The sequence below is a fragment of the Colletes latitarsis genome, chromosome 3 (assembly GCF_051014445.1).
Source record: "Colletes latitarsis isolate SP2378_abdomen chromosome 3, iyColLati1, whole genome shotgun sequence".
Taxonomy (NCBI): Eukaryota; Metazoa; Arthropoda; class Insecta; order Hymenoptera; family Colletidae; genus Colletes; species Colletes latitarsis.
The window spans coordinates 30342079-30355450 of NC_135136.1; the positions used below are offsets into that span (position 1 = coordinate 30342079).

General features: G+C 33.2%; 1 protein-coding gene across 3 annotated transcripts in view; it reads right to left on the minus strand.

The window, feature by feature from the left end:
• The window catches only part of LOC143340550 (agrin), a 903627-nt gene that overhangs the window by 23930 nt on the left and 866325 nt on the right, over positions 1-13372 (minus strand). For all 3 annotated transcript variants that reach the window (XM_076762655.1, XM_076762656.1, XM_076762654.1), the window contains 5 exons: positions 11035-11328; positions 9141-9290; positions 7796-8056; positions 6111-6257; positions 4651-4887 (listed from right to left, as the gene is read on the minus strand). In XM_076762655.1, coding sequence (XP_076618770.1) covers positions 4651-4887; positions 6111-6257; positions 7796-8056; positions 9141-9290; positions 11035-11328 — 1089 coding nt within the window. The remainder of the gene's footprint in view (positions 1-4650; positions 4888-6110; positions 6258-7795; positions 8057-9140; positions 9291-11034; positions 11329-13372) is intronic.

Genomic DNA, 13372 nt, shown 5'->3' on the forward strand with positions numbered 1-13372 from the left:
ATAGATCGTTCTAAAAAAATTTTCTTCAGTTACAAGGGTCAATTACAATCATTTTTGTTCAATAGACATACTCTCGAAATCCTAACCATTTTCGAGAAAAACATTCCTTACCGAAAATCTAATTTCTGGCCAGGAATGTCCGTCCGAATTTTCATGCGAATCTTTAAAACGTCATAACTTCTGAACGGATTCGACGATTTTAATATTTAAAAAAGCAAACTACGCGTATTTTGATGGGGAATATGTACAAATTGCAAAAATATTCGAAAAGTTGGACCTTGTCTCCGCAAAATGAGAAAAACCACATAAAAATGGTCCAATTATCAAAGAGCCATATCTCCTACAATAGTGAGTATATTTCAATGAAACTTTTTTCCGAAGTAGAGCTCATGGGTACCTACAAAAAAGTATTAGGCAACTTTTCTGTAGGGCGTCAAACAAAATTACTAAAAATCAAAAACGAATTTTTAAGAAAAATCGATAGGGGATAGGTGCCTAAATTTTTTGACGAAAAAAAAAAATCTCAAATTGTTCTGAAAAAATTATTTTCGGTAGCGGGGGTCAATTACAATTATTTTTGGTGAATAGACATACCCCCGAAATCCTACTCAGCTTTGAGAAAAAAATTCAGTACGTCGAGAAATTTTTCTGCGAAAACAAAATTTCAAATCGTTCTGGAAAAATTTTCTTTTGTTGCAAGGGTCAATTACAATCATTTTTGTTCAATAGGCATATCCCCGAAATCCTACGCGCTTTCAAGAAAAAAATTCCTCACCGAAAATGTAATGTCTGACCATATACCATACTTTTCCCTGAAATTTCATGCGTATGTTTTAAACATCATAACTTCTGAACGGATTGGATGATTTTAATGTTTAAAAAAGCAATCAACGTGTGTTTTAGTGAAGAATATGCAGAAATTCTAAAAATATTGGAAAAGTTGCTCCTTGACCCCGCAAAATGAGAAAAAACCCATAAAAATGATCCAATTTTCAAACACTCATAACTTCAACAATAGTGAATATATTTCAATGAAACTTTTTTCTGAAGTAGAGCTCATTGGTACCTACATAAAAGTATTAGACAACTTTTCTATACGCCGTTAAACAAAATTACTTAATTTTTAATTTTTGGCCTCTAGAATCTCCCCTTAAAATTTTTCCCAGGGGTGGCCGAACACCCTGTATACAGCAAAGATTCCATTATCCGAAATAATAGAGAATCGAGACTGTTCGCTTAACCCTTTGATTGAAAATTGAAAATGAAAAGTCTTACCTGTTCGATTTGTTTGTGCAAACTCAACTTTGACAGGTTACATTCGTCAATATGTTTGAAATATTTAAATGCCATATTTGGGAATACACTGAAAAATTTAGCAAAAATTTACCTATGTTAGTTCCATTTATAACAATTATATGCAGAGTGCTGCTACCAATTAAATAGTCTGAACAAATACGTCTGCTTGAAAGTAAATCGTGAAACAAGGGTTTAAAGCAATTTTCGGATAATAGAATTCTCAATTTCCAGTATTAATCATTTGATACTTAGCCCTCATAATTTCAAACATCGGAGACGGAGAGAGATACTTTATATCCACCAAAATAGAAATCTATAACTTGGAACCACTTTACAAAAACATATTTTGAACGTCTCTGGGAATAAAGGTTTTAAAACATTTGATTAAAATTGAAAAGATGTATTGCAGATAAACAGGTTTTTAGGTAATTTTTTTTTTTTTAATCAGAACGTTTCTAAACGAGATTTTGATTATTAAAATTTTATGTATAACCGTTCATACATAATTCTTGTCTTCATTTAATTGTATTTGTATGCTTGTTGTAGCATTCCTTAACGTAACACCTTTAGCTTCTTCAAATTTTTATGACAGAATATTCGTGAGACAATTTATTAACGCAATATTTAATTCTTTCAAGATTTTTCCACGATTATTTTATCAGAAATTATTAAAATAGTAATATGGTGGACATAAAGTACTCCTTCTTCCATGACTTCGCGAGGGTCAAGGTGAAATCACGAAAATTATAACAGAAATTAAAGAAATAGTATATAATGAATAACTTTCTCAAAAGCCCACGAATTTTCTTTGGTTACCAAGTCAAAAAAGTTTTATTAACATACTTACGTGGAATTGTATTTCATTTTGCCAAACCGTTTTTGTACAATGATACCCTGATTGCGTGGAAGATCCTCAATAACGACATTTTTAATACCAGTAATCGTGTCCGATATCATGCTATGTTTATTTTTCAATTTATTAGTTGTTATTGTTTCACTGTCATGCCCCTATTATAATTCCTACCAAACTATGGTAATACTTAAATCGTGGGAAATTATTTTAATAAGGGAAGCGATACTTTTATGGTAACAGAATACTCGAATCATATTCATTTGGGTGATCAAGGTCACTTCCACTACTGTGCATTATGTCAGATCTCTTCTTTAATGCTCTTTAATTCGAGACTGTTTGTTCAAGAGATTAAGATACAACAAAAGAGTAACTGTGCAGTATGGTGGACACAGCGATCTTGAGCAGCCAATTGATTCTGAATCTGTAATTAAGTCTACTTCTATAACTGAATTTACCAAAGAATCGACTTGGTTGATGGAAAAACACTTATTTTCAAGAAGTATGTAGCAAAGTACTCGAAACATTTTACGATTTTATAATCATCACGTCATATTGTCATTAATTTTACCCGATTGTCTATTAACAGTATTTCTTAATCTGTAATATTTCGTAAAACTTTTGGTATAAAAAGTAGTATTACTATTACTATCGGTATTGTAATGTATCTTACTATTATTAACCCTTTGTTATACGAATTCTATTTTATTTTCCAAAGAAGGCACTATTTCTTGGTTATTTATGCTTTCATGAATCAAGGAATACTCAAACTAAAAAGTAAGTGACTAAATATCCGCAAATTAATTTTTCTTTAATAATATTTATTATTCCATTGTCTGAAAGTAATATGTAAAATGTTTGGCACAGATAATATTAATACTGCTTTTAGTATAGTATAAATTTCACTTATTAAAGTTACACCTTTACTGTACGTCTTTTATTGTTTTAATACTAAACTAAATAAAAAGTGGTTGAATATGCAAGACTATTGGATGCCCCCATAAAAAAATATACTTTGGGAGGACTATAGAAAACAAAATGTTCTTAATTAATATTTAATGTTTCGTTAAAACAGAAATGATATATTTAATTGCATTGCATTTAAATGCAAACCTGCCAAAATTCATTCAAAAATTTTGTTACACCCTGCGTGTTCGCGACTCCTTCGCAAACCAAAGTAACTATACTTTGCTTTCTTTCTTGTCGGACCTTTCCTCGGGCATTTCGAAGCCAAACGTTCGCGTTCGAACGCTACTTTACGCGCATGATCGATTACGGCGGTGTTGATGAAGAAAGCAAGCAAAGTAGCGGGCAAGGGGGTTATAAACATATATGTATACATGTCAGTAGAAACTTGATAAGTTTATTGTTACGTTATGGATACAAAGGAACAGGTTGTTAGATGTTAGACCTAGGTACGATCAAGCTCTGTAAGATCGTTTCGACGTTTCCAAAGCTATGGTAACAATATCATTAACGATTTATTAATCGTGCTCTTAACGTTTCTTTTTCTACGAACCAAATGGCATCGCGAACTCTAGAAGTAACACAATCGAGCATTCGGCTCCTCCAGATTCTAACTAACTTGATTTTAAATACTCGACCGTCTATAGTAGTATACCTAATTCTAACGTCAGTAAACCCTCGAAATCGTTAAGACTCCCGTTCATGGTTGGTTCATTTTTCTAGTAGTAGATTCGTCGCGTATCATAGTTCGCTGCTCGTCGCTCGCGGCGCGATTTAAGTCTTAAGGTTAATTCTACGTCGAAGCAACCGTTAACGAATAACAGATCCAGTAGATTCTAAGGAATCGTACGTCGCAGACTCACGAAAATCGGCCTAAAAGCAACTTCGAGGTAATGCGCTCGGCTAACACATTGAGTGCCAAAGCATTTCTTTCGAATTCCACTGATGGACAAGTTATCCTACATTGTCTTGCGTATAACCTTGTGAAATAGTGAAACAGCAGAAGAAAGAGATGGTTATAATTCATAGTGTATTCGATAAAAGCAGTAGCGACGTTGAGTCTTTTGAATAAACAAAAATGCACGAATAGAAGAATTGAAAATAAATGTATATAATTATATTCGTTTATAAAAAATATGAGAATTGTTCTTGTTTTAGTAGCTAAGATCGTAGTAAGTTGTGCTTGTGAAATAGTGAAAAAGCAGAAGAAAGAGATAAATAAAGATGCACGAATAGAATAGAAGAATAGAAAATAAATGTATATAATTATATTCGTTTACAGGAAATGCGAGAATTGTTCCTGTTTTAGTAGCTAAGATCATGTTCTTCTACGTTAAGTTGTGCTTAGAATTGGGAGACGTGGTACTCAAAGTGTTAAGTCGTTACCGCGCCGATGGGCTTCAGAAATTCTACAAGACAATCTGTTAGACAGGACCTGTCCAGCATCCTTCCCCGATCATTAATAGCGTTTTGTTATTTGCGGGGTTAGTAACGCAGAATATAAGGCGGCCTGTACGGCGTACGCTCAGTGAACCCACCTCTGCAGTGGCCGAAGGCCTGCGTGACCACGTCTGCCTGGTGGTGACAAGCGTAGAGCCTTAGCTCGCATTCGTTGTCGTATGTCTGTCCGTCGCTACCACAGACCGGGACCGACGGTATGTCCGATGGACAGGACGACGGGCAATCGCAGTGCGTGCCATCGATCTCCAAACAATGGCCGCCGGAATAACATTCCAGCTCTTTGCAGGATGACGGTATCGGCGGCGTCGTGTCGGCTGTAACCAGATGACAAATTAAGTTAGAGAATGTTTCGTTCGATAGAAGACACAATATTTGAAAATTTCGATCGATTTTTGCCACCAAAATCATTTTATAATATTCCCTTCTTGGGCTCTGTACCGTTTTGAGGCAACTTGAAAGGAAGGTAGATGAAAAGACTATGGTAGAGATTAACCAGTTTTGGACCTGTCTGGATAACGAAAGCTTTTCTTGGAATTTCTACAGGTCTTTAGAAATGCACGATTATTTACTCTGGCGACAATTGGAAAGTTATAAAAAATATGCGGGGACTTTAGAATATCATCGTTAGTAGAATAAAGAAGTTTAAGTGTATTTTGTTTTTTAATTAAAAATATAGCTTTTCCTTAATCTTCGTATGAAAATCTTCATGTTAATAAAATAATTTCGTGCAAAAATTCCTTTCTTTTTTTTTAAGGATCGCGGGTACCTGAAAAATAAATTTTTGATCTGGAAACCCTATTTGTACCAAATGTAAGCTATATAATTCATTAATATATTATAAATGTTTTATTTGAAGCATGCTTAATACAGCTTGGTGTGAATAAATTAAGATAAAGTACTTTCAAACATTTTCAATGTTTCGGTCATTTTATATTGATTCTCTTCAGAAACATCAACTATTAGTTTGAAAGAACAGTGCGATATAATATAAAGAGGAATGCACAAATGTAAATGAAAATCAATTACAGTCAGAAAATATATTACAAAAATACAAACGAATGTCTTACATTTGAGATTATGTCACAACATTCTTTTAAATGAATTGTCTATTTATTCTTTCTGAAGAATACCACAATGAAATAATTGACACGATAAAAATGCTTGAAATATGACTTTGTGATAATTTATTTTATATATTTTATGTCCGATTTAAGAGATTTTATAAAGAACCATCAAAAGCTAGAGTCATCATTTTTTAAAAGTACGAGTTCCTGTTGACAATTATCTAAAGGAAAGTAGAGTAAAATCATATACTTAACATGTTTTTATTGCCTACAAAAAGTCCGAGGGCAACAAAAATTTTACAAAGCATTATCAGCTTTAAGTAGACCTTGCACAATTAGAAAATTAGATTTTCCCCTATTTTCTCCTATACCTTTGCAGTGTTCAAGATTATACATAGTTTACGATTGTTTCATCCAAGTTTTATAAAGCGAATCAATGACAATTGTTAGATTTGCTCCCTCATGCGTGATACCTGAGTAGCAACCAGTAGGTGTCAATATTTTGTTGTGATCGGTACATATCGTGCATTTCTGGCCTTGAATTTCCGGTTTGCAGACACAGCGACCCGTCATCTGTTCACAGTCCTCTCTGACGGAGCCAAAGAGCGAGCAACCGCACGCTGAAACATGATACAAAAGCAATATTAATTAAATTTCGCAGTGTCGAAAGTTATTCTCTGCAACCGTTATTGATAAAGGAATAGGGTAAATGTATCCATTACTTCGGAATCTTTTTCTATTCAGTTTAGAAATTTCTACAATTCATTCAGAATGTTTTACACCCGAAGAAATAAAAATATCGTGTTTTTCATATATCAATATTTAGAAGAATTATATCAATATCAATATTAATAATTATATCAATATCATAAGAATTCATATTATTTTATTAGTATTTAATTAAATGAGATTCAAGGTTTTACACAGGGTGTTCAGCCACTCCTGGGAAAAATTTTAATTTTAATTTTATTAATAAAATTATTGTTAAAAATTATTAATAAAATTTGTTCACCTACATGAATTTTTTTCTCGAAAATGCGTAGGATTTCAGGGGTATGTCTATTCACTAAAAATGATTGTAATTGACCCCCGCAACTAAAAATAATTTTTTCAGAATGATTTGAAACTTTTCGATTTCGACGAAAAATTTTAGCACCTACCCCCTATTGATTTTTCTTAAAAATTCGTTTTTCATTTTTAATGAATTTGGTTGGAGCTCTAGAGAAAACTTGTCTAATACTTTTTTGTAGGTAGCCATGAGCTCTACTTCAAGAAAAAGTTTCATTGAAATATATTCACTATTGTAGGAGTTATGGAAGTTAGAAAATTGGACCATTTTTATGGAATTTTTCTCATTTTGCGGTGTCAAAGAGCAACTTTTCCAATATTTTTAGAATTTGTACATATTCTTCGACAAAATACGCGTTGTATGCCTTTTGAAACATTAAAATCCTCCAATCCGTTCAGGAGTTATGACGTTTTAAAGATACCATGTAATTTCAGGAAAACATATCAATGGTATGGTCAGACATTACATTTTTGGTAAGGAATTTTTTTTTCGGTAGCGGGTAGGATTTCGGGGATATATGTATTGACAAAAAATGATTGTTATCGACCCCCGTAACCAAAAATAATTTTTTCAGAGTGATTTGAAATTTTTTAATTTCATCGAAAAATTTTCCAGTCAGTATGAAACTTGAAACGTTAATAACTTTTTAACGATGCCTCAATCAACAAATTGATATTTTTGATTTTCGACTTATTTTGGCCTCTACAATATCCCATTAAAATTTTTCCCAGAGGTAGCTGAACACCCTGTATAGTAGGCATATATACTCGTTTAATCAATTTATAACCGATTCACTATTATGTACAAAAAGTAAAATGTACAAAGTGACACTCTTCTATGTTTATCATATGTTTTGCTAATACAGACTTTGTAAAACAACAGTTACTAAATGATTCTTTAACAATAAATCAAAAGATACAGACAAATAAAATACAATTAATGCTTACTACCTCGGTAATTGGTACATTTACCCTATATTCTAGTTTCGTAAGAGCAACTTTAACATTAGGAGCAACATCATTTTCATTCAGTTTCACTATCAATTTTATTCCTGGTGCTTGGAATCTCTAATTATCCAAATGCTCTTACGTATGCATCCTTGATGACCCTCGCTGATCTTAGGCAGACCCCAGTAGCCAGGCATGCACCTGTCGCATTTCAGACCACCGACTCCCGGTTTGCACTCGCATTGTTCTGTCTCTGGATTGCAGGTGTCAGAAACACTGCCCAACCTGTTGCAGTTGCACACGCTCGGGCAACCTGCACCGTTAGGTCCACGCGCGGCCGTTTTACCATCCGGGCAGCAACCGTGCCAGGAGTCCGAACACTTCATCACTTGGGTTTCTTGAGCTGAACGATCGATAATTTACAATTTATTTCTCTTTTCCGTTAACCCTCTATAAACCAACTTGCGTTTGACTTCTCAAGAAAATTACACGATAAGACAATCATAAACATAATCCGATGCACATACGTCGAATAATGAACTGCAATAAAAATTATCTTTTGGGTGTAGCTATTCTTGTGTAAGAAATTATAACGAACAATTATAAGGAGACTTTTTAAAATGGAACATTGAAATCACAAGGAGTTATAGAGGGTTAATATCTCATAGTATAAGTTGAGTCACTTCAGAGGTGGATTAGAGATTGGGTGAAATGAAAGAAGTTCGTATAATACATGTACTGTATTTGGTAATATAGTTTGGTGGATGAATCAGTCTACGCTATTGACGATGCAGAGAGAAAGAGAGAGGACATAGGTTACATTGTCAATTTTTTGTCAGTACTAGTTTATTCATATCTGATATTTTTTCTTTCTTTTTTGAGATATGGTTTACTAATTATTGCTTAGTCTCTGCCCTTCAATTCGGATCAACCAAGTTCCATCGTACTCATAGAGACTTTTAAATAGAATTAATAGCACTTAACCCCAGGATAACTTCTGGGTCCGCCATTGCCCTCATCATCTTTAAAATATGTAAAGATTGCTTTGATTTCGGTAACTATACTTATCTTACCAGAACGTCAATTTTCATGTTAAGTTAAATATTAGATATACAAGAAACGAATGTTATAATATATCCCTTAATGAATTAGTGTGTGTATGTATAAACGCAAGTATAAATTTTAAATTAATGTTATTGTTTTACAGCAATTGATAACTCAGACACGAAGTCTCTGATGCAATTTCTTTACCCTTTGAGAGAGTTAGTATTAGTACCTCAACATACTATATATCTATTATAGTGAAATCTATAAATATTTTGTACAAATATTATTATTTTCCTTTCATAGATACTGCAAATACGTAATAATGTATTATGTATCTAATAAAGTTTATGTTTGAGGGTTGTCTCTAGTGACTCCAAAAGTCAAGCTTGACAAAAGCCATCCTAGGGTGAACATGAATTATTGGTAATAGTTAAACTGACCTTTTCTGCAGCATCGAGCGAGTCGTGTAGTTTGATGGCAGTAACTGTTAGCAGGACAGTCCCTTCGTTCAGGTCCATTGCCACAGTCATATTCTTTCCCATCATTGTCCACTAATGGTGGATCACCATTGCAAGGCTTTACTTCCATACCTGTGCCAAAATAAATTTCTCGTTAAGTACATTTATAGTCTCGTACTTACTTTCTACGTAGTATTAATTCAATGTACTATTCAATCTGCTGTAAATAATATATTGGATCGTTCTAAGGGAAACGCTTGGGCTAAAAATATCGAAGGTATCTATATCTAAACGACAGGAAACAGCAAAAATGATGCAAATAGATTTAAGGTGGATGCAAATTAAACTTAAATAAAAGGCAATTACGCGGATATTTTGAAAACATATCTCTATTTAACCCTCAACAGGTTGAGCCAATCTGACTCAGATAAATATATATTTATATATTTATATATTGATAAATTAATGTTCTATTAATGTAACTACGATATAGCTAGCAAACAATGTTTACTTTTTTATATTTCGTTCATTGTTCAGAAGCAGTCTGAAAATAAGTTACAAAAACTGTCCAGGCAGTAACTGAAGACAGTTGAAGGTTAATTTTTTAGTATACAGGTGGGGCACCTAATTCGACTATCTTAAATTACTTGTAAACTGTTTGTTAGATAACAAAATATGTGTGCGTCGTAATAATTAATATTTTTATCTTGTTTTCTTATTGAGATACGAATGCTTCTTAAAACTTTTTAAAAGAATTGTGTAATATTTGATTTTACAAGTTGAAATAGTATTGAACGCTGAGTGGATACTGTTGAGGTATATTACAACAATCGCCAAATCGTATGCGGCCTCCTCAATTTATTAAATTTAAGTAGTGTGTACAATTAATAAATCAATGCAATTAATATGGAGTGCAATTACCGAATACGAACTGAATTTTAAGCAAGCAATGCCCTAATTACGTATCTATAAATCTTTTACAGGAAATAATAGGAGAAAAATATTGGTGCATATTTATATATCAATGATATAGTAGCTATTGTTATAATAGGGTCTTCATTAATTGATAGTACAAACGGTAAAATAGTTATTCTACCTCAGAAAATGAATCGAAAACATAAAAGAATATTGTATCTAACTTGTCTGACCAGTACTCGATATTTCTACTTATATGCATACATTCGGTATTTGTAAGCATCAATGTCAGTAGGGTATTATTTGTTTCAAAAGTTATAACTAGTAAAAGGGCGACCAAAATTGAAAAACAACTAATTATCAAAATAAATTAGATGAATTTGTTGTTTCACTTTTCGAAAGAAATTAATGATTACTCCCTAAGTGACACGACTGTGATTCAAGAGTTTTTATTTTAGGAAGAAAATCACGCCCCTCACAAGTTAAATAATGTGTTTCAGTGTTCGAAAATTCAAAAATAGAAAAAGTTTGTGAGATTTTATCGGCGTTTCATGTAGGCATTCCGTGTCTTCGTCGATAAGATTCGACAAATTGCTGGCTCGGTTCCAAAAAAATGCATAATTCGTTTTACGTATTTTTCGTGCAACAAACAATTTACGAGTAATTTAGCGTAATCGAGTTAGGCGGTCCGCTCTGTATGATATTTCCTAAGAGCGACCAAAGCAAGCAAAGGGACATAAAAAGAGGGAGGGGTGAGATCGGTAGAAACGGCACACCACTTCGTCTTGCAAACAGGAGGATGATGCTCGTTAAATCATTAACCAACAGTGAAGCGTATGACATAGACACGCGCGCACACAAACACACATACTATGAAACAACTAAGCTAGTTGAAAGCAAGTTTGTCACGCTCGAAGCAATTAGACGGCGAATCGACGTAAGTTTCCCGGCTACTTCAAACCTTGGCAAAGGTCGAAGGGTCTAGGTCTTAGCTCTTGCTGCCTTTGGCAGGCCTCCATTTTCATGGCGCACAGGGACGAGTAGGTCCTCAGGTCGCTACCACAAACAGGAGTCATGTTTTCCGGGGATATCGAGGCGCAGTCGAACTTGCAACTGCACCTGGGGTAGTGGTCCGGACCAAGCTCGCAGGTCGCCTGGAAGTCGCAGTTGATGTCCTTGCAATCCTCGCGACCCAGCGTGCTGGTCGGGACTGCAGTGGTTGCCAATCGAACCACCGCGGGCGTCGACATCGTGGCTATCAGAAGCGGGTTAACGGAAGGTTAAAGTAGTTAGAGCCGCTACGCGAGACGTTGTTAAATATTATACAGTTAGTTCGTCAGGGTGCCGTTTTTAGTAGAGGGTTGTAGTTAACATCGACGAGTCGACAGTTGGCGAAATACCATGAAGAATTTATACGCATCGTTGGCTCGTATAAACACGTCTTTAAAAGAGCCAGAGTTTTCGATTAATATATGATAGAACTGCATTTGTATTAATTTGTTATTATCGCCTTTTATCATAATTCAAATAGACACTTGAATCGTATCTTGGTGATGTATTTATAGAACGTTTATTTTATCATCCAAAATGCAATTTTAAATGTATGTACGCGAAAACCATTTATGGCATTGTATACTATATGAATTTGAAGAAGTATCAATTTCTTGCACGTGGATGATGTAATATAATAGAAGTCCAACGATTATCTTAACTACTTTCAACTTTTTGTTTGTATGATAATATTCTTTCTTGTTTAGATAAGTGTATTTAATCGTACCTATAGTTTATTCTTCAGAATATAGTAGTATTACAATATATATGAAATTGGAAAGTAAAGGTAACAAATATAAACTCTATTGTTATAATTTTGTTAATTATAAAAAGAATTAATTACTTCCATTCAAGGATTTTACAAATGCCAAATCCTGTTAATCTTTCAAAAAGACTCTAAATTAATTTTATTTGCTTCCAATTGTTTTTGTAACTATTTAATAATTCTATTTAAAGAATGAAAATAATAACAACTATACGATACGAAATGATACAACTATAACTAACTATATAACAAATATATTAATTTTAATGGGAGATTCTAGAGGCCAAAATAAGACGAAAATCAAGAATAGCAATTTCTTGGTTGAGGTTTCGTTAAAAAGTTATTAAAAAATTGAATTAACAAATTTCTAATCATTCTGGAAAAATTATTTTCAGCTTCAGGGGTCAATAACAATCATTTTTGGTGAATAGACTTAACCCCAAAATCCTACGCAATTTTGAGAAAAAATTCGAGGTGTGAAATTTTTCGACAAAATTAAAAAATTTCAAATCGTTTTAAAAAAATTATTTTCGGTTATGGGTGTCGATTACAATCATTTTTCGTCAATAGATATACCTCCAAAATCCTAACCATTTTCGAGAAAAAAATTCCTTATCGAAAATATAATTTCAGGCCAGAAATGCGACTCCAAAATTTCATGTGTATCTTTAAAACGTCATAACTTCTGAACGGATTGGACGATTTTAATGTTTCAAAAAGCAATCAACGCATACTTTAATGAAGAATATGTAGAAATTCTAAAAATATTAGAAAAGTTGCTCTTTGACCCCGCAAAATGAGAAAAACCCCATAAAAATGATCCAATTTTCTAACTTCCATAACTCCTACAATAGTGAATATATTTCAATGAAACTTTTTCTTGAAGTAGAGCTCATTAGTACCTACAAAAAATAATTAGACAATTTTTCTGTAGAGTTTCAAACAAATTTATTAAAAATCAAAAATGAATTTTTAAGGAAAATCGACAGGGGGTAGGTGCCTGACGAAAAAAAAAAGTTTCAAATCATTCTAAAAAAATTATTTTCTGTTGCAGAGATCAATTACAATCATTTTTGGTCAATAGACATACCCCCGAGATCCTATGCATTTTCGAGAAAAAAATTCAGTAGGTAGACAAATTTTTCAGTGAAAAAAAAAATTTCAAATCGATCTGGAAAAATTATTTCCAGTTGCGAGGGTCAGTTTTAGCCATGTTTGGTCAATAGACATACCCTCGAAATCGTACCCGTTTACGATAAAAAAATTCGCCTGTGTTCGCAGGTTGCCGTTCTACTGACGGAACTTTAAACATTAATAACTTTTTAATGAAGCTGCAATCAACAAATTAGTATTCTTGATTTCCGTTTTATTTTGGCCTCTAGAATCTCCCTAAAAAATCTAGATTGCCCTCGTTTTCCCTTCAAATAATTACCTTAATCGACATATTTTTTAATGAAGAACCACCCTATCTTGCGTTGAAATA